This window comes from Orbicella faveolata, unplaced genomic scaffold (assembly GCF_042242905.1).
Source record: "Orbicella faveolata isolate gen_17 unplaced genomic scaffold, um_ofav_v1 contig_12, whole genome shotgun sequence".
Taxonomy (NCBI): Eukaryota; Metazoa; Cnidaria; class Anthozoa; order Scleractinia; family Merulinidae; genus Orbicella; species Orbicella faveolata.
This window is the reverse complement of record NW_028301539.1, coordinates 24,100,426-24,126,439: the sequence shown is the minus strand read 5'-3', so window position 1 is coordinate 24,126,439 and position 26,014 is coordinate 24,100,426. Positions and strand designations below refer to the sequence as shown.

Here is a 26,014-nt window from a genome sequence, read left to right as displayed (position 1 = left end):
CCGCGAAGCCGTTGAGCGACACTTCCGTTGAACTCTAAAACGAAAACGAAAGGCACGACGTATAGCTATGTGAAACTCACGCAAGCCTGGTACATACTCTAAAAGCACTTCACCAACAGTACAGTTAAATGTTGCAAGTGAGCTTGTACGCAGGTTCTTCGAAATTTTGTCAATAATAATAAACTTAATTAGACCTCCCGTGAAAGAAGACCACAGAAAATGCAATAGTTTTCCATCGTGGGCCGCGAATTGTCGTGTCAACACAGCGCAATACAAAACGTAAAGATCGAAAGGAATGTCAATAAAAGCCTAAAGTTCATTACGAAGGTAACTTACCGACTCCAATATTATAAGGCTTGACATCTTGAAGACGGAACTTTATCCTCAGTTATATTGCTACCTTGTCATATTGAGCACTAGTAGAAAGGCTTTGCATCCATCCTTTTGGGGGTAGACTTCCGTTATAAATTCAGCTCTAGAGCTGACTGTTAAAAGACTGCAGTTATGAACGTCAACAAAAGAACAACCAAGCTTCCACACAGCGAAGACGCTGAACCGTCTCCAATGAGACTGGGCCAAAAAAAAGTGACGTTATCCCGTCATGCATTGCTGTGCAGCCAGACCGAATGAGTTTGAGAAATGTCCCTTAGGCCCAGTTCGGACGCCGAACTTTTCATCAGCCGAACCAAATACATTGAATTAAGTACATGAAAAGTTTGGCGTTTGAATCAATTAAGAACGGCTATTTGAATTTGGAACGGCCCAGCCGTTCTTCCCGCCTAGCTCAGCCGGGAATTTTGGCTTTGGAACGGTTTTGATACAGACGTCGAACTTTTCATGAGCCGAACCTAATGCATAAATTATCATAACGTATTTTACAAGCAGTTTTCACTTTGCCTGAAAATCGCTATCATTTCGATGTGATTTGGTTTAAACTAAATAAAGTTCCGCGAATTAAGTTCAACGTCTGAATCAACAGGTGTACTTTTGGTAATCTGGGTCGGTCCAAATTCGAATTAAGTTCGGCTCATGAAAAGTTCGGCGTCTGAACTGGGCCTTACTAAATCCCAGACAGAAACCGACAGGAATCAATTACTATTCCCCAAGGTTTGTGCCGGGAGAGCATCCTGGCTCAAAAGAGTGCGGTTTTAGAGCCGAGATTTGCTGGGTAGGTTAAGCTGAAACTGAGTTTTCGCGGGCTGGTCACGGGGCATGGTGGACTGTACAAGCGAGTTTCTTTCGCGCAAATTCATTTTTTGCTTTTTCTTCGTGATGATAGCCCAGGTTATGCGATTTCACTTTAACAAGTCGAATTAACCGGGATAAAACCTGTCTAAATACAAACACTGAACCTTGAGTTTGAATTTGCTTCCCTAAATATTGCTATGAATGAATGAATGAATGAATGAATGAATGCTTTATTTAACGTGGATATACGCTTAGCTTGAGAGCTAGTTTACAGGTATTCCACCTAATAACTAATGAGAACCTAACAACTAAACAACGCTAAAATCACAATTCATCAGGTAAACATCACAAACTATATAACAGCTATAACAGCGAAATGTTAGTCACAGCTTATCTATTTGGACAGAGTTCTTGAATCCAGAACGCGTATTTTCTCGTCGAAAATTGTTACCACCGGCTTCCCGAATGAGGTTCGACGCAAGTACGCCATCTGAACCAGCCGTCGCTCCAAAGTCGCTCTAAAGTCGAACTTAATCAGGTTTGGTTCGGCACATGAGTGGAGCGGCGTTTGTACCGGGCCTACACTTAATAATAGCGCTGTACTTTGTATTTAATAATGGAAATAAAAATGTGGAAATAATAATAATAATAATAATAATAATAATAATAATAATAACAAAATAATAAGAAGAAGAAAAAAAAAAAGAAAAAATTTGCACTCAGCGAACGGGACTTGAACCGCACAGGGTTACCCCCACAGACCTTCATTCTGCACGTCTACCAATTTCGCCACCGCTTCATGCCTGAACACTTTTGGCAAAATATATCGTATTAACGAGTTTCTTTTTCAGCGTCCTTAGCAACTTGTTGTCAGGTGTGATCTTCCTCAAGGGATTTTGGGCGATTGTTTCGCCGGCTCCGAGGCTTAGGGGAATAAAACAAAATACATTAATTATCCATCCTTCAACCTCGATGTGATTTCTTTTGTTTTATTCCCCTAACTAAACCTCAGAGCTAACATGGTATTGGCCTATTTGTATGAATGATTACTATACTGAGTTGGAAGGGTCTATTTCACGGCAATTTATAGCTAATAGCCAAGTATGTCAGCCGCTTTTCCTAACGACAGTTTTCCTCATTTCTTCTGTTCTCTTCATTTCTTCTTCTTCCATCAAAATAATGCACGGATACAACGAAGGTCAAAGAAGATATTACACGTCGGTGCGAAGATAGATATTGATTTTATTTTCGAGTGGCAAAAACAGTATTCTTACTCGCTGCACTCGTTGGTAAAAGATTTTTATCACTCGAAAATAAAATTTATATCTTCAAGCCACAGTGTAATTTTCTTTTTATTATAGAGACAACTTGACTGTTTGTACTAAACAACCGTGAAAAAAGCAAGAAATGACATCATCAATATCTACACTTGTGAGAATAAGGAAAACATCCCGGAAGTAGTTTCGTATAAATTTTAAGAGTGGTGTATTTTTGACTGGCCTCAGAAGTCCTCAAGGGCGCTAAGGGGATAAGTAAGTAGTATTTTCCAGTGAAACACTCGTGTCTAAATAATAGTCTGCTACGATTGGCAACTGATTAGTGTGCCGCGCTATTCAGACTCAGACAACAGACGCAGTTGGTGATACCGTAAATCCTCGAATTAGCGCCCCCCCCCCTGGAATAAGCGCCCCCTTCGTATAAGCCCCCCTCCTATCAGCCAAAATTTAAAATAAGTACCCCCCTCCCCTCCCCCCATTTTGTGGACGAGTAATTAGACAACAAAGGATGTGTAGTTTCACTTTCGTCCAGCCCTTTTTACACAGTCATTAGTAATTGACATCCTTATAATACAGGAAACATCAGTTCTGTTTTTTCTAAGTTGTATCCTACAATTTCTTGTTTCAGTTTGTGTACACGTCAAGTTTAGAAAAAAAAAAATTACAAGTACTAACGGTGCGGCGATCTAAACTTTAGGATCAGCTTTTTATGTCGATAAACAGTTTATGTTGTTATTTACGTGCAGATGATGTATTTAAAAAATGATCATGTCAGGCCACGATTTGGGAAAAATTAAATAAGCGGCCCCCTACCCCCTCGATTAAGCGCCTCCCTCCAATAAGCACCCCCGTCTTCTCTTAAATTTGAAATAAGCACCCCGGGCGCTAATTCGAGGATTTTCGGTGTCATATTTCTGTGTGCTCTGTTTCTTGGAAGCATAAAATTTTAATGTAATAATCTTTTCATAAACTAAGGCAAAGCTACGTAAAATAGGCTCAACATAAGCTGATATGTCACACCGGATTTGCTGCATGATTTAGTGTTCTACTGTAGTGTTTTTAAAATATGAGTTAAAAAGTATAAATTTCGAGCCTCGCTATGTGACTGATTAACCGGTCCCTTAATAAATACTGAAAGTATAAAAGTTGTCTCATGGGCATCTCAAAACAAAGTCTGCAAAATCCAAAGGGTATTATAATCATCATATTTGTTTACAAAATGCCATTGAAGAGAACATGCAATGTACATCGACTTAAACAACAAGCCACTTTTAGAGCGAAAACCTACGTTTAAATATAATTATACTAATCTGCATGCTAAGTGTCCGGCTCAAAATTCAGGTGAATCTGACAAACTGATTTGTTGTTCTGCGACTGAAGAGGTGATCATCTCCTCAGGTAAACTTGTGTCGCTGGTATCCGACACTCGTAGTTCTTTCCGTATACTTGCGATGTCCTCATCGATTTCGTCAATTTCAGCCTGAAGATCCTCTAAAAAAGGATAGAACAAAATGACAGGTTTCATATAAACATTCGTGTAAGTAGGTAGAACGTGGGAAAAGCATAACTGGATGGGGTATTGGGCGGGGAAAATATCTTAACATAGGAATCTTGAGGGGAAAATCAGGCCACTTTACCACAGACACTCTTCTGGCCTCTACTGGGATCACGTGGGCTACACAAAACTTTCAGAATAAGTTCCGTGCGCGAAAGGTCCGAGGTAAGTGATTGTAATAATGTTACGTATTTTAGTTGATTCGTAACCTGTAGATAAGGACATTTTACACCAAATTTTAAGCCTTGAAAATATTACGTCACTCTGCATGAGCTATCTTTCTCTGATTTCGTTTTATTACCCAAAACAAACATAAAGCTGAATAAAGAGAGACAATTATATTGAGTTGAATAAATCAAGGCTCTTTTCTACTTGCCTAAACGACAGCAACGAACTTTAAAGTGGCCGCTAAATGTATATCCATCACATACCTACTAAACTAAGGAACAATCTCGTAGTTTATACTAGCCACAACTTTAATTATTTAAGCGGACAACAAAACCGTTGAATACTATTCACAAACCCTTACCCTGGCAGGATGTTGCTTCCTTTGCCTTCTTTGATGCGCTACCTGCAGATAACTGATCCTTGCACTGTGGTTTTCTTTTCAATGACAGTTTTTTCTTGGGAACAGTCTTCTGCTCGAAAGCGTCTGAGCATGCGACACTTTTGGGCATCTTTTCTTCACGCGCTTCTTTGGGAACATCATGATTGTTATCAGGCTTTACAAGCGTGGGGCTAACAAAGTTAGGCTTCAATAGTTTAGGCATTTTAGCCCGTGCTTTACCATTGTTACCTCCCTTTGTCGCAACGGGAGGTTTAAAAGTAGCTTTCACTAACTTTGGTAAAGATTTCTTCCGAGCTAAGCTGTCTTCATCAAGGGCTACACGGACATCTGTACTTGCGGCCGACCTTTTCAGTGCAAACCCTAACTTTTTAGGTATTCGTTGGTGTTCACACTCTCCATTTTGAGCTAACACGTCAGAACTTGAGGTTCCCGCCCCATTACTCTTGGCGGCTCTCTGGATTTTCGGTTTCTTCATTGTCGAGTCTTCTTCCACAGTATTATCTTGGGAGATGTTCTTTGACTTCCTGGACTTTTTTCCTTCTTGTTTTTGTACTGGGACGCCTAACTGGCACTCGCTCGTCGTCGAAAGTTTGGAACTGTCTCCGCTACCCTTCTTTCCTTCTGAGTTTGTTTGAACCCCCTTGGCATTTTTAACTGGCTGTTTACTATCATCAGTCACGTCCTGGTCCTTATGTGTTGCTTTTGATGACCATGACTCCATAGATATCACAGCACTTGCATTGTCTTTTTCTTGCTCCTTTTGTTTAGAATCTTCCGTGAGACTGTTTGCTAAGTCGTTTGGGACACCCTTGCTCATCTTTCGTTTCTTTCCGACACTTTGTGTTTCAGTTGTACTTTGCCTCCTTTTAACAACTTTTTTTTCTGTGCTTTTCTTTACGGATGAATTTTCAACACTTGTTTTTCGCGGTTTAGTGTTAGTAGCTTTACAAATACTCTTCTCGTCTGTAGGAATGGCTTCCGCAAAATTAAAACTTGTCTCACGCGATTTAGTGGTAGTAGCTTTACAAATACCCTTCTCGTCTGTAGGAATGGCTCCTGCAGAATCGGTTTCAACAGTTGAGACACATGGAACTGGAGGCTCGTGTTCTTTTGTGACCACCACGGTTTCATCATCCCGTTTTTGGATTCTCTCTGTCTCGTGGATAGTCTCACTAATCTCGGTACATACGCCATCATTGTTCTCAGGCAATATTTCTGCGGAAAAAGTGGAAGCAGTAAGATCATCAGTCAAGATGATATTATACACATATGCTTCTCGTGGCAATTTCCCCCCGTTTTTGTTTGGCAAGAGTATCTCCTTCTCTCTACTGACACTAGTTTGAATTCGACTGTCTCGTGTCTAATCCTCGTTTGTTATTGGCTTATCAGAAAAATCTTGGTTTGAAAGTGTTTATGATAACAGTGAATCGGGGCAGATTCTGTGGAGAAGAGGAGGTTAAAGGAAGTCTCCGCCTCACCCTCCGCGCACGCATCGCCTGCTGTTCCTCTGTGTTTAGAAGCTAGAGAAGCTGTGAACAATAAGTTTAATTAGAGCTGGATAAAATGCCGTAAATATGTTCAATGTTCCACTATTAGTTTGTCTAGCGAGAGAGAAACCAAAATATAGCCCCGAGAGCACCGGCCAGACAGCAAGACGCGCGGAAAAAAAACATTCGCCAGCTAGTGTTAGCCAGCCACTATTTCTCCGTTTTCTGTTTTACTTGTCGCTAGATGAACTAAAAGGGAGACTGATCGTAGTGTGACAACGGCGTTTAATTGCTAACTTCAATCCGGTATTATTTAGCATCATTTTTTCCCTTTTGATTACAAGGGATGTAAATGTCGGGTACAAGGAGAGTTGTTGTTGTCGTTGTTGTTGTAACCAACTTTTGTATACCAAGCCAGATAAGTTGTAATCAATCATTGGTTCTAATGAACAACGTAATAGACTTGATACTAAACCATTGTTGTTACTGCTGGTTATCACTGAGGCCTTTGAAGTGGACCCCTTTGCCTTGTCTTTTTTCTTTCCAGTTTCTCTCTGAAGACTACTTGAACCACTTTCTTTAGTCGTTTCCTTGCTTTTGGCTGGTTTGTTTGTAGGCTTCGTTTTGGAAGTTTTAGGTTTGGTTGGGGTTTTTGGTTTAACTTGCTTAATATCTTCTGTGCCGCTATAACTATTTCCACTACTGCAAATTTCCTGGCTCGACGAGTCTGTAACTGAAGATATGAACCAGCATTAGATATCAAATAGAAACACTCGCTCTCTCGTTTCTCAAATTACCACTGCTATCAATACCTCTCGGGCAAGATGATACGTAAAAAAAACAACTGAATACTTTTAGTTAGTCAAGATAAAGGTAGGTGTCGCCCAGCATCAGTCACGATGCTGATCACGTTTAAATGAAAACACTGATATTTTTTGCATGCACGTTCGTATTTGATCAAGCTTACTTAGCTCTTAGGCGTAACGTGTTTAAATAAAGTATTTATTGATTGATCAATATTATCTGACTCCGTTTATTTTTTTCGTCAAAATTTGTTGGAAATTGACTTTAAACACCTGCAGCACAATCAGGTGTCAGTACAAATTGAAGTCCTCCCGCATGCGCATCTTGGTAGTGTTTTATAAATGCTGACGTGAATACATATCGATTTCTGGAAGCGGGCTTAGAGAACTGGGTTAAACTGAGTTAACCATTCTTCTCACCTGAATCAATGAGTTCCTCTACTTTCAAGTTAGCTAAGCGCTCCTTCTCCTTAGCCTTGTCACCAATAGTCCCTTCGTAGCGTGCTGCAAAGCCATATTCTGATAATCGAGTCTGCTGACAGAAAAGATTAAAAAGTTAGTTGTTTTGTCCGTTTGTATCTCCGGAGATCAGGAAATGACCCAATGTCCTTGAATTGAGGTGCAAAATGATGAGTACAATATATAGATTTGTAGTATTATTAGATTAGTTAGATTTATTTAATATTATTTCTCGTAAACCTAGCTCGTTAATTCAGTCTAAGACTTCCAGAGAGTTTTAATAAACTTCTTATTATTAGTAGTATGAAACGACAGCTGTAACAAAAGGAAACTTGTGGTTCGACATCGTCTTGCCATTGAAACTAGAAGAACATGGAGGTAAAAACTGTCTAAATAAGAACAGAAAGCGATCTCTTTCCTGTCCCAAGACTGAACTGCATGTGATTAAGCCCGCTTCTGACCTGAAGAGGCAATTGCGCTGCACTCCGAGCTGCCAAAGTAGCTGTTGTGAGCTGTCTCCTGTAGTTCTTTCCTCTAACGGTAATCTGAAAGGATCCAGAATAGATGAGATGCGCTGTTCGAATTTCAGTGTCTTAGAGATTGCTTAAAATTCCACACAATCAAAAATGCAAGGAAAAAAACGAGCTAGTGAAAAACGAGCATAAAATACTATCTATAATCACAATCACTCTGTTTGAGAAAGTAAAAGAACTTCGGTATATTCTGTGTTCATTACAATCAATAGCTTGTCCTACAAACGCCAGAGATCGTGTAGTAAAGTTAAGATCAGTTTGTGTGAAGTAAATGGCTAAGTATGGGTTTGATAAGAGTAAATTTCTGACTGAAACTAACCAAATCTTTTTACCCGAATTGTTTTCCGGTAAGATAACATCAGTAAACCAGTGTGTCCCAATATTTCTTTTACTTTGAATATCGCCATTACCGGTGAAAAGTGATCGTTGGCTGGAGCGGAAAGTCTAATCTGAATCAGTGAACGCATAGATTACAGATCAAGGTTTAAGTTTAAAATAGCGTATCACGTGTCAACAAACCTTTCCCATATCGTCAGGGTCATCATCACAAGAAAAGTTACGAATGCAAGCAGCGTTGACCCAAGCTCTCGATACTTGTTTATCGAAAAACACCACGTGGTACGAGATCTGAAATGCATAAACTAGCCTCATATCAAGCACTGTGCGTCATGTGAGGGAAACTCGTATTGAAACTTAGGGAAGGAAGAGTCCAGCACAGTCTAGCGACTCACAGAAAAATAAAGTATATACCTATATACGTATGACGATAACAAAGCCTGAATATCTATTCAGTGTATAATTTTATGATAGATATTACCGACTAGATCAAAAAATTATTGAGGTAAAGCAAGAGGTTATCATCTCTTGGGCAAAGCTAAAGAAATTGTTGCGCTACAGAGTCATTGTAAACAGGATGATATTAATTCAATCTGATTTACACACTTACAAACTACACGTTACTGTTGTTATGTATTATTTTACCGGAGTGACATTATCTTCACCAGTTTCACAATAATAACCATAATCTGGGTCATTCTCCATCATTGCTGGCCACCTGTTGGTAGACAACAAGTGCAACTGAATTGTCAGTGAGTCATCAGAAGTACCTCAACTGGCGGAAAGCTGACTAGCATATATGAGGAGTTACAGTAACCACAACGGCATGAATCTCTACTAATCGAATTCAGTTTGTCCGTGATACCACAACTACCCTCTGGCTAACTATGAAGTCCAGCGTTCAAGTCCAAATAGATTGAAATAAGTAAGTAAGAACTTTATTAACGTGTCAATGTATTTAGCCCATGTGGGCTAATTGGGGACACTGTATTGACTCTACCTAAAAATTTTCCCTAATAGTGTTATAAGGTTCTCTCAAAAAAAAAAAAAAAAAAAAATTAAAATTGAAATATTGGCAAACAATGAAAGGAAATATGTAATTTGTGATGATCTTAAATTAGCATAAATTACTATTTTGCCGGCACGGACCAGAGGGCTGGGTACGGGTTTGAGGTGCGCAGTGTATAGTGGGATTTGAGTTTGTAATCGGTGACAGTTGGCGAGGTGAGACATTCTATGGCCAGCCTTTGCCGTGTTTAGGTTAAGTTTGGTTTTCTTTTAATAATATCATCAGTTGTAATCCACTGTTGTACGTTTATTTAGTTCTCTTATTGCTATTATATCGCTGTATAAAGCCTTAGGTTTATTATTCTACAGTACTGATGTTAACTAAGGATACCCTAAAACCCCGAGGGTTGCACCACTGCCTTGGTCGGGGGTACACGTTCCCAATTTTCTCCACTTGCTGGTTTTAGGGTTTTCGTGTCCGGCTTTGGTGCACTTAGCAATTGTCTTTTTATTCATAGCTTGTATTATATGCTGAGATGGAATAAACGGGACGATGGCTTGGCTGGCCAACGCACCCAATTTAATCACTGTCTAGTGTGTCCGGATGTGTAGTGGAGGCAAAATAAAAGAGTATATGTTGTCCTAGGAAACGCCTATGGAACATTCGCTATCGTGACCCGCGTCCTCCAAAAAGCCGAAGCCGGAGTTGACCATTCCCTTTGAAATGGGCTTAAATATGTATAGCATGAAGGGCAGATCCGTCGTTCTATTCATTTAATCTTTCTTTGGCGACTTTCTTGTTTCCTCTGCCGTCGTGATTTATCATGCATATGCTACAATTTCAGTTAAAGGGGTAAGAGTTCCGGATGATTTTGTTTTCATATCAAGTCCATCATCCTAACCAACCCGTGTACCTCCGCGTCCACACCCATGAGAAAACTAAGGAGAGATTATTTACCAGTCAGAAACGGCCTAAATAGTGTAACTAGTATCGTTCCTATAGGTAACGGAAACTCACCACGGGTAGCCGACCATCTTTGCCCACACAACTGCCCCACTTGGGTAAGGTGTGTACATCACGCCTAAGTTACCTTCTTGGCTATCGAATGTCTCGTGTGAAACACTACATGTATTGTAATCATCATCTGGACAAAATGATAACAAAGCAATAATCATTATTTGGACAGAAAAAAAAAAAAATCAGTGTACGGGTAACGACGAATCACACGAATAGACCCTCACTCTGTGCGTTTGACCCATTATTGGAATAGATGTTATGTGTATCCGCTGGTGTCAGGCTGTAGCTGGTCATATATATTTTTTTCGTTTTTGCTGTTTATAGTGATCATTAACATCCTAAATAACTAGGAAGAGAATTTAACCATACATTAGACATTGCCTCACTCAGTCATAATAGACCAATTTCGTTACATTAAAATTCAACCTAAAGACTTTGGGGGGTTTATTCCCCCGAGCCTCGTGCTGAGGTCTGTTATGATAGGATGAATTTTAATACATCGAAATTGGTCTATTGTTTCATGGGCATTGCCTCAGTCATATTTTCTTTCTGGCTGCGGCCCAGGGTGTATCCGGCTATTGATGTTCTTTTTTTATTCTATTGGAGATTTACAGTGAGAACAGTGCCTTACTTTTGTTCATTGAACAGACCCATCTTTCAGGTAACTCCTGTGGATCGACGTCATTTCGAAGGAATCTCCATTTTCCACAACTGGGGATACTACACTGGGCCCACGTTCCTTGTTTTTCTGTGTCTTGAGCCAGACCAAACTTCTTAGAATTCTGCAATACCACCCATAAAAAATCACTCTGAGAAAGCGCAATGCGCTATTTGGCAAAGGTAGATAATTAAAGAAAATAATAATAATAATAAAAAAAAAACCTGTGCGCTCAAACCTTTCTCGTTGTATCTTGTACATTGTCGGCGTCATTTCCCTTCCTGATCTTTTTAGGCTTTGCAAGCTTTCTCTTTCTCTTTGAGTTGTTCAACGTGGTTTGATTGTTCGAATTTGATTGTTGGGAATCATTTTGACTCTGAAATGGTTTAAAAGTTGACTGTGTTAAAAATTGTCCAAAACAGCAAACATCTGTCGAGGTCATCATCCAGGAAAGCAATGTTCCCTTTAACAAAGTCAGATCAAACAGCACTTCAAACTTTAGCTTTGTTCTTTTTTGACGTTTTTGTTTTTCATTTTGAGCATATTTGTGTTTGTTCGTTATGTTTTATTAAAATCATTTTGTTACATAAAAACCAACACCTAACAAAAAAAAAATGCACACACTGAAGAACTGGACGCCGTTACCTGCTGACTTGTGCCAGGATTGTTATGACTGTCTTGTGAAAAGTGATTGTCGTCAAAACTGGTTGGAACGCACTGAACATTTTCCTCACTGTCGCTTTGACTCTCACATACTGACAAACAATATCCTATACGAAGAAAAATGAATTTGCATCAATTTCACAAAGGACAGGTCAGTGGAAAAAACTGGAAACTGTGAGAAATGCGGAATATCATAGCGGAAAATTCTGGCCTCGGGACTCTGTTACGAAAAAATCATGCTTATACGGTATTGGTTTTAACAGTCAAAATAATAAAAACCCAATTTCGCATGATCAGTACAAACTGTTGCGGTATTAGGACATAATTGGGTATGAAAGCTGTTATTTCGCTGATCTTGTAGGTGCCCATAATATTTATTTATTTTTTTATTATTATTCATGACTACTTAGAGTAAAACATCATTGTAAGGTATTTCCCTGTTGAATGCATGAAATGGAAAAATATGCAAGTTAAGATTGTAACACTAACCTTTGGTTAAATGTTAGAATCTGGCTTGCCCATAACATCATGGGAATAATAAAATATAATAGATAAAATATGAACGAATAATGAAATAGAGAGAAATTGCCTTTTGCTCTGTCATCATGTTCTGTGTCACTTTCTTGCATTTTCAGCGAATCTGATAGCTCAGGATAGAGGTCTGGCACCAGTTCACTATATTCGATCTCCCACACTGCTTCTGGTACAGAACTTTCTGGCACAGGGCTAACCAAGGACTTTGAGCAGGAAAGCTCTGACGAATTGCTCTCCTGTAGAAAAGGGAAAATTTATGTCACATCTATCATATAAAGGCAAATGTCCATGTCAGGTAAAAAAGGTACAGTCTGCAAACGAACCAAAGGGCCTAATCAGGCTGGCGCTTATCTCCGGCTTCTGTGTAGCATGAAGCGACTGGGAGTATTTCTACTCCCCCCTTTATGGGATGCTAGCCCATCGCAGGTTTACCCCCAGCATTAAATTCGGCGGTACCCATTTATACACGTGGGTTGAGAGAGAGTAACGTGTCTTGCACAAGAACAAAACACAATTTTCCCGGCCAGGGCTCGAACTCGGACCGCTTTTGGAGGTGCCAGGTTCAAATCCTCATCCCTGCCACTAGATGGACTTGCCTTCGTTGTCCCGAATTTTGTTCTTCAACGTCTTGTAAATTGCCAACTGGTAAGCCTCCAGCCAGTTGCGATTTTTACCAAGTTTTCAGATCTATTTACAATATTCGCTTCATTCATAGTGTCCTCAATTAGCTAAGCAGTTCTAAATACCTTGCCACTCAATAATTGATTTACTTATTATTATTATTATTATTATTCATTTACTCGTTGCTTTAATCCCAGTTTATATAACTGTTGTTATACTTCTATATCATACCTTAGGTAATGTTTTCAACTTTTTCTTTGTTGTCAAGGTTTTCAGTTCTTTTTTAGCTTCCTTGTTTTTACGTTTTCCTGTGAGAAAGTAACATTTTGATTTTGAGGACAAATTTAGCTTACATGTTTTTCTACCTATTGAAAGTAACACAAACAGACTTCACATCCCTTCTACAGTCAAATCCATTGGTATTAAGCTTAAACTTATTTATTGCCAACCATAATTATTCAACCATCTCATATAAAAATAGCCAAAGCTCTCCCAAGATGAGCTTCAAAAACTGCCAATGAGGTTGAAACCTCGCTTAAAGACATTTCAGAGAGTCGATAGCGAGAAATTCGAGAAGCCTCGAAACTGCTGAGATACGCTTCAGGGAGGAATAATCTTATTTCAAGTAAGGCGAACCGAGGCACTTGAGTCGGTAAAAGTGTGGAATTTATTTGAGTTAATTTATTTCAAGTTTCCGTAAGAGGCTATCGAAATAACTCAGTAAAGCATCTTTTTCTGATGTTGTCTCAGTAGCAATTTTTGTCTGTCTACGACCGCGCTTGAAATGAAAAAACCGGCACTTGAGACATCTTCAAATGACCTACATATAAGCTTACCTAGAAACCTTTTTGCTTTTATAGGTTTACATCATAGAAATCATAAAAATATTTGCTCTACTTCAGCGTTATTTACCTAAGATGTTATATGATCATATAGGTGAGTCCTTACCTTTTGAAATCTTCCTAAATGCTGTCAGTTCACTAACGGACGGAGAAGTGGTCGCCATTTCGCATTTCTTCATCGAATTTTCCCGCCAATTTCGTTTGGCAGCCGCGGCAATAAAGAATCACGTGATACTCTTCAAAGGCAAAACTTATTTTAAAAAGTTCTTCGATTCGAGTTGTTTTTAACTCTGAATAGTTTAAAGACGCAAAGTTCTGTCTATTTCTCGTACAAGGCTTGGCGTCCATTGTGACGGCATAAGCAAAAAGCTTTCGTCATAATTAAATAATAATTGACAAGAACGAGCGCGCGCATCCAGCCAAAATAATGTAAGTGAAAAGGTTGTAAAAGTGGTTAGTCAGAGGGGAAAGCAAATGAAGAACCTTTTTTGCCCAAAATCGAGAAGGGGTAGAGTGAAGGGACAAAATATTAATCTGGGACGGTCTCGAGTGCTTATTATTTTCTGGGTAATACAGTATAAATAGGAATTGTTTGACATTCTCAAGTCGTAAAAGTTTAGGACAGAAAAAAAATCTTGAATGGCGCATGGCGTTATAAGAATTCGGGTTGAAAACTGTTCATCAGGCATAAATTTCCGCTTCTTTTGATTTAGCGTAAATTGAACTGGAGAGTCCTCGAGCGTCCTCATTGGCCCGATGAGGATGAGTGAGTGAACTCGATACATAGTACAACGTCTACCATTTATAACACGAATTAATTTTACTGACTTTATTGTCATCTACACGGCTATAAATGAGTATTTCGTTGTGTTTTAACACCAAAAATACAATTAAAAACTAGCGATACAAACCAACGTTTCTGTGTCTTCATGACGCCATTGTCAAGTTATTGGAAAATAGGAAATACATAAGGGGCGTAGCCAGGATTTTTCAAAGGGGGCTCACACTGTCAAAGTGAGGGTATTCACCAGATTATGATGTCGTTTTCACCACCTGTTGTAGGTTGTTTGCTCAAAAAAGGCTAACAAAAGGGGGGGTCACGGGCACCCCAGGACCCCCCTAGCTACGCCCCTGTACATACACCTTTAATAACTCGCAGAATTTGCATTCCTTATTTTTCATTACCTCAGTCTACAATGGCGTCATGAAGATACCCAAACGTTGTGTTTTATCGTTAGCTTTTGCTTGTTTATGCATGCTAAATAGAGATATAAAACAGACATCTTCATCAAAACTTAAAAAACCCTAAATCTATCTACGAGCGTAAAAACAAAACCCGTTTTACTAATAGGACGAAATGCCATGGATAAAAGCAATAAATGTTCACACCTTCTACAGTATATCTACAACCATGGACAAATTGTGTTGGAAAATGAGCAAAAACATGAAACCATAACCGTAATACCTTAAGAATAAGTGTCAGCACCCTCATTTCCCCTTTCAATGTTGGAAAATGGTAAAATACAAAAATTGTGTTAGATGAAAGTGTTATGTCATCATTGCACGTACAGGAGTGGGGAAGGGGTGCAAAATGCGTATAGAATGACGTTTTCTAATTATTATGACCAAGGCTGTAGATACCACTCGTAAAACTGACAGAAGTTGCCCCCAATACCGGGATGATTCCATTGTGTAACTGAACAGGCTCTTGGGCTTTCTGCTTTGAACAATAAGCCAGTCCAAAAAATATATAAACGAAAATGCGAATATAACTTCAAAAAGTCTGAAAGAGGTAAAAAATAAGTCATTGCCTTTAGACCGAATCTTTTCAATATTGGCTTTTGGGATGGACCAGATTTCGAAAATTTCATACCAATCCTCTAGAGTCGCTACAAGTGAGACAGGTTTTACGTTCTGGTTCTATTCTGTGTTGTCTAATCAGACTTAAACTATATCATGATACCCAGTATTTGCTACAGGAGGTACGTCTTAAATGCCATAATGGCTCAGCTTTAATACTATCTAATTTTCCTTACTTGAATAACTATATACCTCCACTACCCTTTTGACGTTTTTCTTCGAGTTCCTACAAGCTCTACGTAATGTTACTCAGTGGGATTTCTTTTTTTCTTTTTAATTAAGCTTTTTTTTTCTTTGTCGCATTTGTTTTTTGTTTGTTTGTTTATTTGTTTTCTTTTTTGAAAGGGGCATTTAACTCAGGCTTCGGTAGAAGCACTCCCTGTTACAGGATACTATAGCCACAATCATTAATTAAATCACCAAGGGGCCTGTTTCTCGAAAGTCCCGGTAACTTAACGGATCCGTAGCCAAATTTTAAGATATAAATCTCAGGAATAGTACTGCGGGTTTTAGCTCAAAAGCCGGTCAATTCTGTTTCGTTTCCTGACATTTTAGTGTGAATGTCAAAACTATTAATACCTAGATCTTGGATGTAAAAACGGCAAACAAAAACCAGCTTTTCGGGATCACTAGCTACCGGGACTTTCGAGAAAGGGGCCCCAGATGCTAGTCCATCACATATCACTATCTCTAACATTTTGTTAGTTATCCCAACCATACCCCAGTACCCACTGGCTCTCTTGGGTGGAGACAGGTACTGTGAGAGTTAAGTGCCTTACCCAGGAACACAACACAATGACCCGACCGGGCTCAAACCAAGATCTTTGGATCCAGAGTTTAAAGTACTGATCACTAAGCCATTGCGCCTCTCACTCGAAATGATTTCTGTGTAACTAACACTTTTTGAAAGCGTTCATACAACATGAAATCTGAAGTCTACTGTACTCATGCTGCTGCCTACTAATAAGTGTCTTAGGGCCTCAACACCGAGACTTTCCGCAAAAATTGCTATCGTTCAGTTGGAAGTCCTAAGACTGATCATAAAATGTTATCCGGCGACTGTATTGAACCAATCAACTATTGTGTGCAGCAAGTGTTTGACGACAAGTTTCCAAAACTTGAAAATTTAGTTATCGACAATAAAACTCAGTACTAGCGCGCTTGCATGATGCACACAACTTTCAAGCCAGTAAAGTGCATCGAACAAGAAACGTAAATTTGGTTCAACAACAGGTGATGTATGACTCCGTCCAATCAAAACATTCACCCACGACTGATTACAGCCCACCGGTTTCCTTTCCATTCACACAGACAGCTGGAGTGAATGGTAGTTACCTTTTTGCTTTCACCTCTTACCTAAAATTTCTAGTTCATAAATGCAGCAAGCTGACAACTGAGACCTTTCTTTTACTGCTTTTGGTTTTAGATTTGTTTCTTTTTTGTTTTTGTTTTTGTTTTTTGCTTTATTCATAACTTTTAATTTTGTTTACGTTTACGGGGTAATGTTCAACTGAACCCTAAGACATCACAAACACAAATATGTACGATTAGGGATAATAGCAAAAATTAATTCTTGGTTTTCGACAACTTCGACATTTGAAATCTTTATAGTATCAATAAATTTAGAAAACGGTCAAACAATTTGCACTTATCTATCAAGTGATCTATCCCTAGCTATATAGCTATCAACTAGGCTAGCAGGCTAGCAACGTTTGTCCATCGAATGTCGCGAATTCTTTTCAAGTACTGTCGCACGTTTTTCTTAAATTTTGCTTCATTTATCGGTGTTAAACTTGCAATACAATACCAGAGTGTCAGTACACGACATGAATATATTTTTTTCTCTAAGCAAAATGCACCTATTATATAACCCGCAATTCAATGCGCCTTTTCCCTGTGTTGGAATGAAGTTACGTAAAGATTGGCCTTTATTAAGGATTGTCACAAACCTAAATCAAGAGTTGTTCTCTCAGGTATATTATCTAAAGTTATCATAATTGGCAAATTTCTACCTAAAACTAAGAAAACCTAGACTATGTGAAAGTTCTTAGAAACATATGAAAATAACTTCAAATATTGCAAAACACGTAACGTAACAGTGGTGCGTTACAGTACTTTACGATATGATACGTTACGTTACGCTATTGTACGGTACGGTACGGTACCGTATGACAGCAAAAGGTCCAGATCACAGGTATGTGATCAAGAACTCAGGATAAGACTGCCCGTTTTCAAAGATGACAAACAATGCTGGATTAGCTGTGTTATCGCAGCACGAATCGTGCAACACATTTGGCTTCGACGGATCCTTAGGTGGAGGTCGAGTCAGGGTACTGTCACCTCTAGCGTAAGAACCCACCACTACTCTAGCCAAGAACATTTGCTTACAACCTCGAGAAACGCCGTGATTTGAATAACGGTGTGAATAGTTGGCTTTACAAGCAAAATAACTTCCCTTTCCATAAGATGTGGCATGTTTTCCACACATTCGCCAGTCAAACCCTTGCTGGCAGATGGCCTTGGCAGTTTCGGGGTTTGTGCCATGGAAAAGTTGCCGCTCCTCAGGTTCTTTGCCAGATTTCTTAGCCATGCGGATTTTTCTTCTGCAAATTGCAAACGAAGAAAAAAGGACAGAGAAAGCACTTTATCACACTAACTATTAATACTGTATGTTAATGCAATAATGTTGCGTTAAGTTCCGGATCGATTCCGAAAGTAACGGTTTCATTGTTGTATGTGAATCTCCTCGAAAATAGCGGCGAGCCCTGCGAAAGTAGTTGCTCTGTGGAAGTAGTGGCAGGAGAAGGCTGCTAAGTCCCTTTCGAAAAGTTTCCTCGGAAGAAATACTTAACCGCCTTATGCACCTCTCTGTAAACAACTGAAAGAACATGTCCTGAAATATGAATATTTTTTTTCTGAACATAAGCTAATATGAAAGCCTGCAAACTGACCGGCCCTTGACCGACTTACTGTACGTATGGAATCCACAAATCCGGGTTCTGCACTCGCTCGATCCTGATGATTTCGTGACTTCCATCCATGGTCTCTTGAAATGTTTTCTCAGTCTTCTTGTATTCATCAGAAATGGTTTGCAAAACCACACAGGAGAAGTCTTTGCCTTCAGGAATGGGCGTCCAATGGGTTGGTACACTTTCTGATTCAGTGGAAGCTGAGCTTGTTGGAACGGCCATGACGGCTGCTCTCCGTCTGATTGAAAAACAAGAGATCATGATTATCATATTCTTTTGAGAAATAAACCATTTCTTATTTTGTCTGCTTATTTGTTTTCTTTTTTTGCAACCTACGCAACACTGCCGCCCTCCCTGGGAGAGTTTTAGTACCTGTTAGGGAGTTCAGGCTCAAAAGGTCCAATTCGAGAGCTTTTGCAGTACCTTTTAGGGTATTGTGCGGAAAAAAAATATGACAGGAGATATTTGATAATCAACTGTACGAGTAAAAGGTATTCGAAACAATCGTCTTTAATGCTATTAAAAATTATGCAAGTGTCAGTTAATGCGTTGTTTTAGAATTGGTACCTCTTAGGGGTGAAAAAAATTCAAGCCACGCCCACGAAAGAGGATCTTGGTATCTCTTAGGGGTTCTTTTCAAAATTTCCGTCGAGCACCCCTGTATATTTTAGATGGGACTTCCCTCGGGCACTGAATTTAATTACCTTTGAACAATGTCTTTCATGTTCTCTTTGGAAACAAACTCTGCAGGTCTTCTTCTAACGGGTCTTTTGGTTTTATGCACATTGTTCTGTTGACGCCATTCTTTAAAGTGCAAAGTGTAGTGGTGATGGCCTGCACTAAATGCATGAGTGTCCTTTCCTGCAAATGAATTGCAGCGATGATATGTTGGATGACTGACACATTCAAGAAAGAACAAACTCATCTGGCACTCCCTTCCATATACTATCGTTAAGGTCATGTCTTTACTCCTTAGTACGTAACTCATGGTGCCCTCGCTTAATTCTTACTTAACACATAGTCCATTCTGATTCTTACCTACCACATTCTTTTGTGTTTTACCTAGTAACCACAGTCCTTTTTGTTTTTGTTTCCTATTTATCAAATGGTGCCTGATACTTCTTTCTTGTAACTGATAGTCCCAGCTCTCATTTCTACCACACAGTCCCTTTTGCTTCCTAGCTGCTTTCACTGATCTTATCCACCACTTTCTTACCAGTACAGTTGTCGTACCTGCTACATAGTCTGTTTCAAAACACCGACTGCTTGTAGTGTTGACAGCATGTCCATCACCAGGAGTGTCATATGACTGCCACTTGCCAGTCTCATCTTGCCAATACCACTGCCATCTTGTGCTAAAAACATGGCCAGCTGCAGCAATTACTGATGATATGGTGGACAGTCTTCGAACCCTTGGAAACTTAGCATTTGAAGCTGATATAGCTAGAACAAAGATGAACTGGTTAGACATCGCCTCTGAGTGGAAACTACTGTCTACAGTTTGGGAGAGCTTCTTTAAGGGGACACTGAGTTTTTATCCTGGTGGACATAACATGAACATTATATTATTGTGCAGTTCCAGGAAATATCTGTATCCACCCAAAGAAGCTCACTGGAAATTTTAATGGGGAAGGGTTTTTTCTTTCTGGAACGACACATTACTAACTTTAGACAGGATAATAATGTCTCCCAAGACCTCCAATACAATTTTATTCAAGGAACGACAGGTAGAGTTTGTGGACACCCTCCTATAGAGAGGCAGTGGCCTACAGGTTAGCTTTACTCCAAGTTAAGTGGCTCAGGTTTGAGTGATGGCCCTAGGAAAGACACGTCACTCTCACAGTGCTTCTTCTCTCCACCTGGGAGTAAAAATGGGTATTGGCAAATTTACTGTTAGGGTTGGGGTAACCCTGCAATGGACTTTCATATCATACAAGGGGAGTAGATCTTCTTCTAGTCGCTTAACTTTCCCTCCCATCATGATCAGGAGGTTTTATATGGTCCTTAATAAGTATTTCCTTGGGAGGTCAATCATGATACATTTGTGCTAAGGAGGGACTTGCTTAATATGTATTCAGCTGGTCTTAAAACCACATGGATACTGGAAATAGGGCCAAGATATATAGCAGTCTCTATAATGCAACCCACTCACCCACCCTGAGTCCCCTCTTTGCTCTCAAATTTACCACGTAGCAGATACATACCAACAAGCGTTCCAGAGCCGAGTGGAACAGCAGTCATGTCTTGAAAACGGACATGGCAAAGAGAACCCTTAATTGTCACAGTTTCCGAAATGTCATTTCTGACATCACAGTAAGCACGCTCCAGTGTCATGTTCAGGTCAATTGAAAAGCTCTCCCATTTGTCATCACCCTGTACAGCAAATTCCCACAAATAAGGTAGTTCTGTGTGACGGTGGATGCAGCTGTTACCATAGTTACATTTGCCACGTAAGTGAAATCCACAAATTTCAGTATCCTTGCCAGTGTTATTATTTGCTTGAATGGAAGGAACACCAATAGCATTTGCTGATGAAGACATTAACTGTTCTGGCCTGTCACCATCAGAACTTGTGCACACAGTTCGCTTCCTTTCTCTTGTTTGGAGACGTTCCAGGACTTTAAGTTCACTAATGTTGCCCATATCATGTTCTTTTAAAATTCTTCTATTGTGTGAATAGGAGAAATCGTGTTCTCTCTTACACTTTTCACCAAATTTGCAATCACCATTAATGAAATGCTCACACACGTGTAGGTAGTGGCACTGTTCGCCGTTTTTGCAGGTTGCTTTGCTGTAGAATTTACAGATCTCTGGTAGAGAGTGAGTGGAAACTGATCTCTGCGATGGTGGTGGCATCGGAAAGTTACCACCAGTATTGCTCACTGGGCTCTGTACCAGACTTCTTCGCACAGGGGTAGCATCTCCTGCTAATCAAAAAACGAAGAGAAAGCATAGAAAGAGGTCAACAAAATGTAGAACAAATAGTTAATTAATGTTTAATTATCAATAAAATGATGTGCAAAATGAAGAGTCCCAGAAAATAATGAGGGGTGACAAATGGAAAAAAACCCTGGTGGGGGGAGGGGGGTGGGGGCTTCCATGTGTTTGGGGATGCTCACTGGAAAATTTGAATTACACCCCTTACACAGACCAATCTGGGTGTGGGTGTGGCTTTAAAAAGCTTTATTGACCGCTAAACTATACTACTGCTTTGAAATGGACAGAGAGCCAGAGTTGATGGTGTAAACCAGAACAGTTGACCTGCACCACGTTAAAACTTCTTTTATCATTTGTTCGTTACGGAACTGCGCCCATTGAAACACGTCGGCTGAAAAAAGTGGGGTACCCGAGATGCTTTGCTCACCCATAAAGCTTTGCCGCTGTTTTCAGTTCCCTTTGACTTCAAAACCAGAACTCCCAAAGGGAGTTAAATAATTCTCCCTCTCAGTCCATTCGAGACAATAGGAGCAATTAGTATTGTGAAAAAGTGTAAAAATGTTCTTTTCAATCATTGCTAGCTATGAACTAAGGAAACAAAGCAGGCTTATGCAAAACTATGCGAAAAATATTTCACTACAAAAGACACGACAATCGACTGCCGCGTGGAAATAAACACAAGCTGCGTGGAAATATACACGGTACTGAGAGAAGTTTAAAAAGCTGTTTTGATTTTGATGTTCAAGTAAAGAGTGAAGCGAGAGGGATGGATTTTTTCTGCAGTGGCCATCACTTAGAAAATCCCGCTGAGAAGGAAACCAGTGGTCACTTTGGTTTGCTGACACCATTTTGTCAAGTAGCTTTAAGTGCTGCATTTGCCAGTTTTTATCACGCTGTTTGGTAAATAACTGGATCTCACAAAAGGAGTTAGGCGAAAAGGATGAGTAAATTGTAAGTTTTTTTCTGTTATTTTGTATAGACTATTTTTGAAGAAAGAAATTAGGTCCACATTTGTTTGTGCTTTCTGTTGTTTGTTAATTTGGTGATATCGTACGTGCATTTGAACCGATGGATATGTTCGCCAAAAGCTCTAGACAAATTGAAAAGTTTATTTGTTTGCTCCAATTGACAATTATTATGGACTTGTTTACGCAAAGCTCTTGCGTTTGTTGAATTTAAATGATGACACCTAAGATGTATTTCTCAACAATAGTAGTTAAATCAAGATGGCCTTCCTAATTAGCACCTACTGTTATACGATGAATAGATTGAGGCTTTGCCAGCAAATTTTAGGAACAATGGTTTTGACATTGACATACACTTGGGATTTTAATGATTGACATCTGTCAGCATCTCTGCATCTAGTTGCACATGCCCTGTTAACTTTTTTGGAAGCTAATTTACATGTTCAATTGACGTGTTCCGTAATTCCGTAATGTCTTGTTAAGGTAATCTGCATGGTCTCTTTTATTCTTGGGAGAAGAAAATTCACAAATGGAATAAAAAGGCAGCATCATCATTGATAAAATATTTAGTCATTGATTAGTCAGTTAGGCCCACTCCATATGTCGCATTTCTGCCCTGTTGAATTCGATTCAACCAATTAAATTGGACAGAAATTTGATGTCTGAATCGGCTGCCGCATTTCTGCTGCATGTTCGAGTGGGCTTTGCACATTATCCGACAGAGATGCGACAGTCATTCAAACGTTGAATTTCTGCTGTGTTGAATCTAATTCCACATTATGTTAATGTATTGAGCATGCGTAAATTTGGTCCCACCAAAGAGAATGAAGAAACTTGGCCACTCTCGTCCCAACGCAACCTGAATATATTGCAAAACAAACTGCTGTATTGTCAGCCTTCTCCTTCTCGATCCATTGGCGGATAATTTTTCGCAAAATTTAAGTCCTTCGTACCTCAGTATCTCAGTCTGCCATATTGAATACTCTGCGTCTGAAACATTTTCCGCTGACTGACATACCCGACAGCATTAATTCTGAAAAAAAGTTCGAAACAAGTGTGACGTATGAAGTGACAGTCGCATTTCTGCCGCACTTAACTGAATTGAATTCAACACGGCAGAAATGCGACGTATGAACCGGGCCTTAACTAATTAACTTAATTAAAATTGTGATTTGGGAGGAAAGGGTACAAGATGAAAGAGAGAAGAGTACCAAAGCAAACAATGTTTGCCAACCCCCCCCCCCTCCCCCAATGATAGTCAAAGGGTTGATCAAAAACTGAGTTATTTTCGATAGAAAATGAAACATCAAATGAATCAACATGAATAAAACATGACATTGAAATTATCATCGATTCTCACCATCAGAACTGGCACTCAAAGTCCTCTTTCTTTCTCTCCCCTTCAGGCGCTGAAGCACTCTACGGACACCAATGCCATCCATATCATATTGTTTTAGAACTGTTCTATTATGCTCATCAGAAAAATCATGATCCCTCTTACATTTCGCGCCGAATTTACAATCACCATCAACAAAGTGCTCGCAGACATGCAGGTACGGGCAAAGCTGGCCGTTCTTGCACACCCCTTTATTGTAGAATTTGCAGATATCTGGTACAGACCGATTTGCTGCAGCTCGCTGGATTTCGCCTTCGTCCACGATTATTTTCAGAATTTTCTGCAGAAGGGAGGAACTAAGAAAATCAAGACGGAAGTGCCTCACCACATGGATCGTGTGCTCGTCGCGATAATCGTGCGATCTTTTACATTTATCACCAAATTTACAGCTTTCTTTGACAAAGAAAGGGCATAAATGTAACTGATCACATCGTCTATCAGTACATCCACCGGTTTCTCCAGCTTGAGGACAAAACTGTAGAGGTACATCCAACTTCACCATTACTTTCGATTTCCTTTGTCTGGTCTGGCTGACCATGAATAGTTGCGGAAACCTTTTCACGAACTCTAACGCGCCAAAATCTGAAACAACTTTACGGCTGCGTAGGGAAAGAAGTAATACTGCACGGCCCAGCTCCAGCTCCCCTCCACTTTCTAAGAGAAGCTTCACAAATTCTTCCAGTGCTGTTTTTGGTGTGCCCGCCTCCATTTCAGTTCTAAGGCTCAGCTTTGCTTTATGGGTTGTTTCAGAATTTAACATAATAGAAGCTAATAGAAAATACTTCCGGGATTTGAGCCAGCAAACGTCCCGTCCCGTCACGGGGTTGGGGAGCCATGAAAGACATGAAAACGCGTCATGTAACCATCACGTTATGTCACACCATTTTAGAGGCGTCGATAAAACGAGGATCGGACCGGATCACGGATCGGATCACGGACCAGATAACGGATCGGATCACGGATCGGATCAAAGAAAAAAACTTCAAAATTCAAAATTCAAAATTTTGTTGAGCAAATTACACGAGAGTGACTACTGTGAGCATAACGTTTTATTTAATTGTTATTCAGTTTGATATTCCTTTATTCTTTTATAATATCAAGCCAACTGGGAGCTGGTCACAGATGAATTTTTTTCAGGCTGTTGGGTTTTGATTGCGATGATCAATCATGTCTTCATCTCTTTTTCCGCAGTTCAACTATATGATATTTCGTATATTCACTTGCACTCTTCACCATCTACGGGTATATTACGAACTCACAATGTGACCAGCTCCCAGTTGGCTTGATGGCTCAGTTGATAGAGCGCTGCACCGGAATCGCAGAGGTCATGGGTTTGAGTCTCGTTCGGGCCTGAATTTTTTTTTCAGGCTTTAATTTCACAACTGCTCAAGTTGTGTGTATGATTGCGATAATCAATCATGTCTTCATATCTTTCTCCACAGTTCAGATAAATGATATTTCGTATATTTACTTGCATCAAAGGTAAACTGTCATAAAACGAGTCAGCATGGTAATAATACGACGAACGTATGAATCGAAGCACAAAAACTAAAAACCAAAAAAAATATTAAACACGTGATGATTTCAAACAATTTCCGTTTTTGAGACAAGTCTATACTTTCACAAGATGTGAGTTTGGAATACGACATTTCGCACTGGAATAAAATGAAACAAACCATTTGTATTTCAAGGAAATATAGCTGTTTTACAAAAAATTATAATAATAACATCGATAGTGTCAACGATAACGCAACCCGAGAATAAACAACATTTTAGGAGTTACGTCACGATTTTTAGAGTCATTTTTAGGGTCGTAAAGAGTTGCCTTTAAATAGAATAAAACCTTAAAATGATCGTGTTCTAGGATAGAAAACACTTAAGAGGCAAAAACAAATCAAAACGGAATGAGGATCGCTAAAGATTAACGAGGACTGCAAATGACGAACTTGAAAAACTAGGCTAGTTTTTTTCAAGATGCGCAAATCGCGACGTAGCTCCTTTAAAGCAAGTCATGTCCTTAAGCTTTCGTACGTAAGTTTTCTCATTAACTGTAACGCCAACTGTAACGCTCACATCTGACACGAAAATGTAGCCGAGAATTAGGTACTGACACTAACAACAATTTCAAGAACGAGAATGGGAGGTTTACGCAAGCTTCAAGCCAACTAACGTTCAAATATAACTACATCTGCCTGTTCATTACAATTTAAATTCGTCGTAAATTAGGCGCTTATGTGGCTTTTTAAATGACCTCTTGTCGTTCTCTGTAATAAACATGTCATTGTGTCAAATTGGGGATTCTTATTTTCATTTAACATATTTTAGTTTTCCACTTTC

At 39.5% G+C, this 26,014-nt stretch overlaps 3 protein-coding genes across 4 annotated transcripts in view; all 3 read right to left on the bottom strand.

The window, feature by feature from the left end:
• Nucleotides 1-583, bottom strand: part of LOC110059529 (uncharacterized) — a 28,068-nt gene extending 27,485 nt beyond the window's left edge. The window contains exon 1 of the mRNA XM_089282914.1: nt 337-583. Coding sequence (XP_089139040.1) covers nt 337-363 — 27 coding nt within the window. The 5' untranslated portion in view covers nt 364-583. The remainder of the gene's footprint in view (nt 1-336) is intronic.
• Nucleotides 584-2,966: 2,383 nt separating this feature from the next.
• Nucleotides 2,967-14,141, bottom strand: LOC149117281 (uncharacterized). Its single transcript, XM_089282913.1, has 14 exons — nt 13,657-14,141; nt 12,940-13,016; nt 12,143-12,323; nt 11,536-11,645; nt 11,129-11,266; nt 10,864-11,005; nt 10,233-10,359; nt 8,852-8,924; nt 8,390-8,497; nt 7,799-7,882; nt 7,299-7,410; nt 6,551-6,808; nt 4,550-5,803; nt 2,967-3,956 (listed from the first exon to the last, which is right to left on the bottom strand). Exons 1-14 carry the CDS (start codon nt 13,727-13,729, stop codon nt 3,796-3,798), a joined length of 2,898 nt encoding a protein of 965 aa, XP_089139039.1. The 5' UTR covers nt 13,730-14,141; the 3' UTR covers nt 2,967-3,795.
• Nucleotides 14,142-14,346: 205 nt separating this feature from the next.
• Nucleotides 14,347-24,951, bottom strand: LOC149117280 (protein mono-ADP-ribosyltransferase PARP12-like). Of its 2 annotated transcripts, none has more exons than XM_089282911.1 (6): nt 23,642-24,951; nt 20,584-21,306; nt 19,613-19,822; nt 19,084-19,240; nt 18,381-18,617; nt 14,347-18,013 (listed from the first exon to the last, which is right to left on the bottom strand). In XM_089282911.1, exons 1-6 carry the CDS (start codon nt 24,435-24,437, stop codon nt 17,599-17,601), a joined length of 2,538 nt encoding a protein of 845 aa, XP_089139037.1. In that variant the 5' UTR covers nt 24,438-24,951; the 3' UTR covers nt 14,347-17,598. The 2 variants fall into 2 exon arrangements, with proteins under 2 accessions (XP_089139037.1, XP_089139038.1); XM_089282912.1 differs by having other exon boundaries at nt 20,584-21,303.
• Between the last annotated feature and the right edge of the window lie 1,063 nt (nt 24,952-26,014).

Bases quoted from the DNA above. Each gene is read 5' to 3' on its own strand.
- LOC149117281 (XM_089282913.1), bottom strand. From the start codon at position 13,729: ATGAAGAAATGCGAAATGGCGACCACTTCTCCGTCCGTTAGTGAACTG. The intron at 13,017-13,656 runs GTAAGGACTCAC...ACTTTCTCACAG, and splicing joins ATTTAGGAAGATTTCAAAAG to GAAAACGTAAAAACAAGGAA. The intron at 6,809-7,298 runs GTGAGAAGAATG...TCATATCTTCAG, and splicing joins AGAGGAACTCATTGATTCAG to TTACAGACTCGTCGAGCCAG.
- LOC149117280 (XM_089282911.1), bottom strand. From the start codon at position 24,437: ATGTTAAATTCTGAAACAACCCATAAAGCAAAGCTGAGCCTTAGAACT. The intron at 18,618-19,083 runs GTAATTAAATTC...TTTTTCAATCAG, and splicing joins ATGAAAGACATTGTTCAAAG to ACGGAGAGCAGCCGTCATGG. The intron at 18,014-18,380 runs GTAAGTCGGTCA...TGCAATTTGCAG, and splicing joins TTGTGGATTCCATACGTACA to AAGAAAAATCCGCATGGCTA.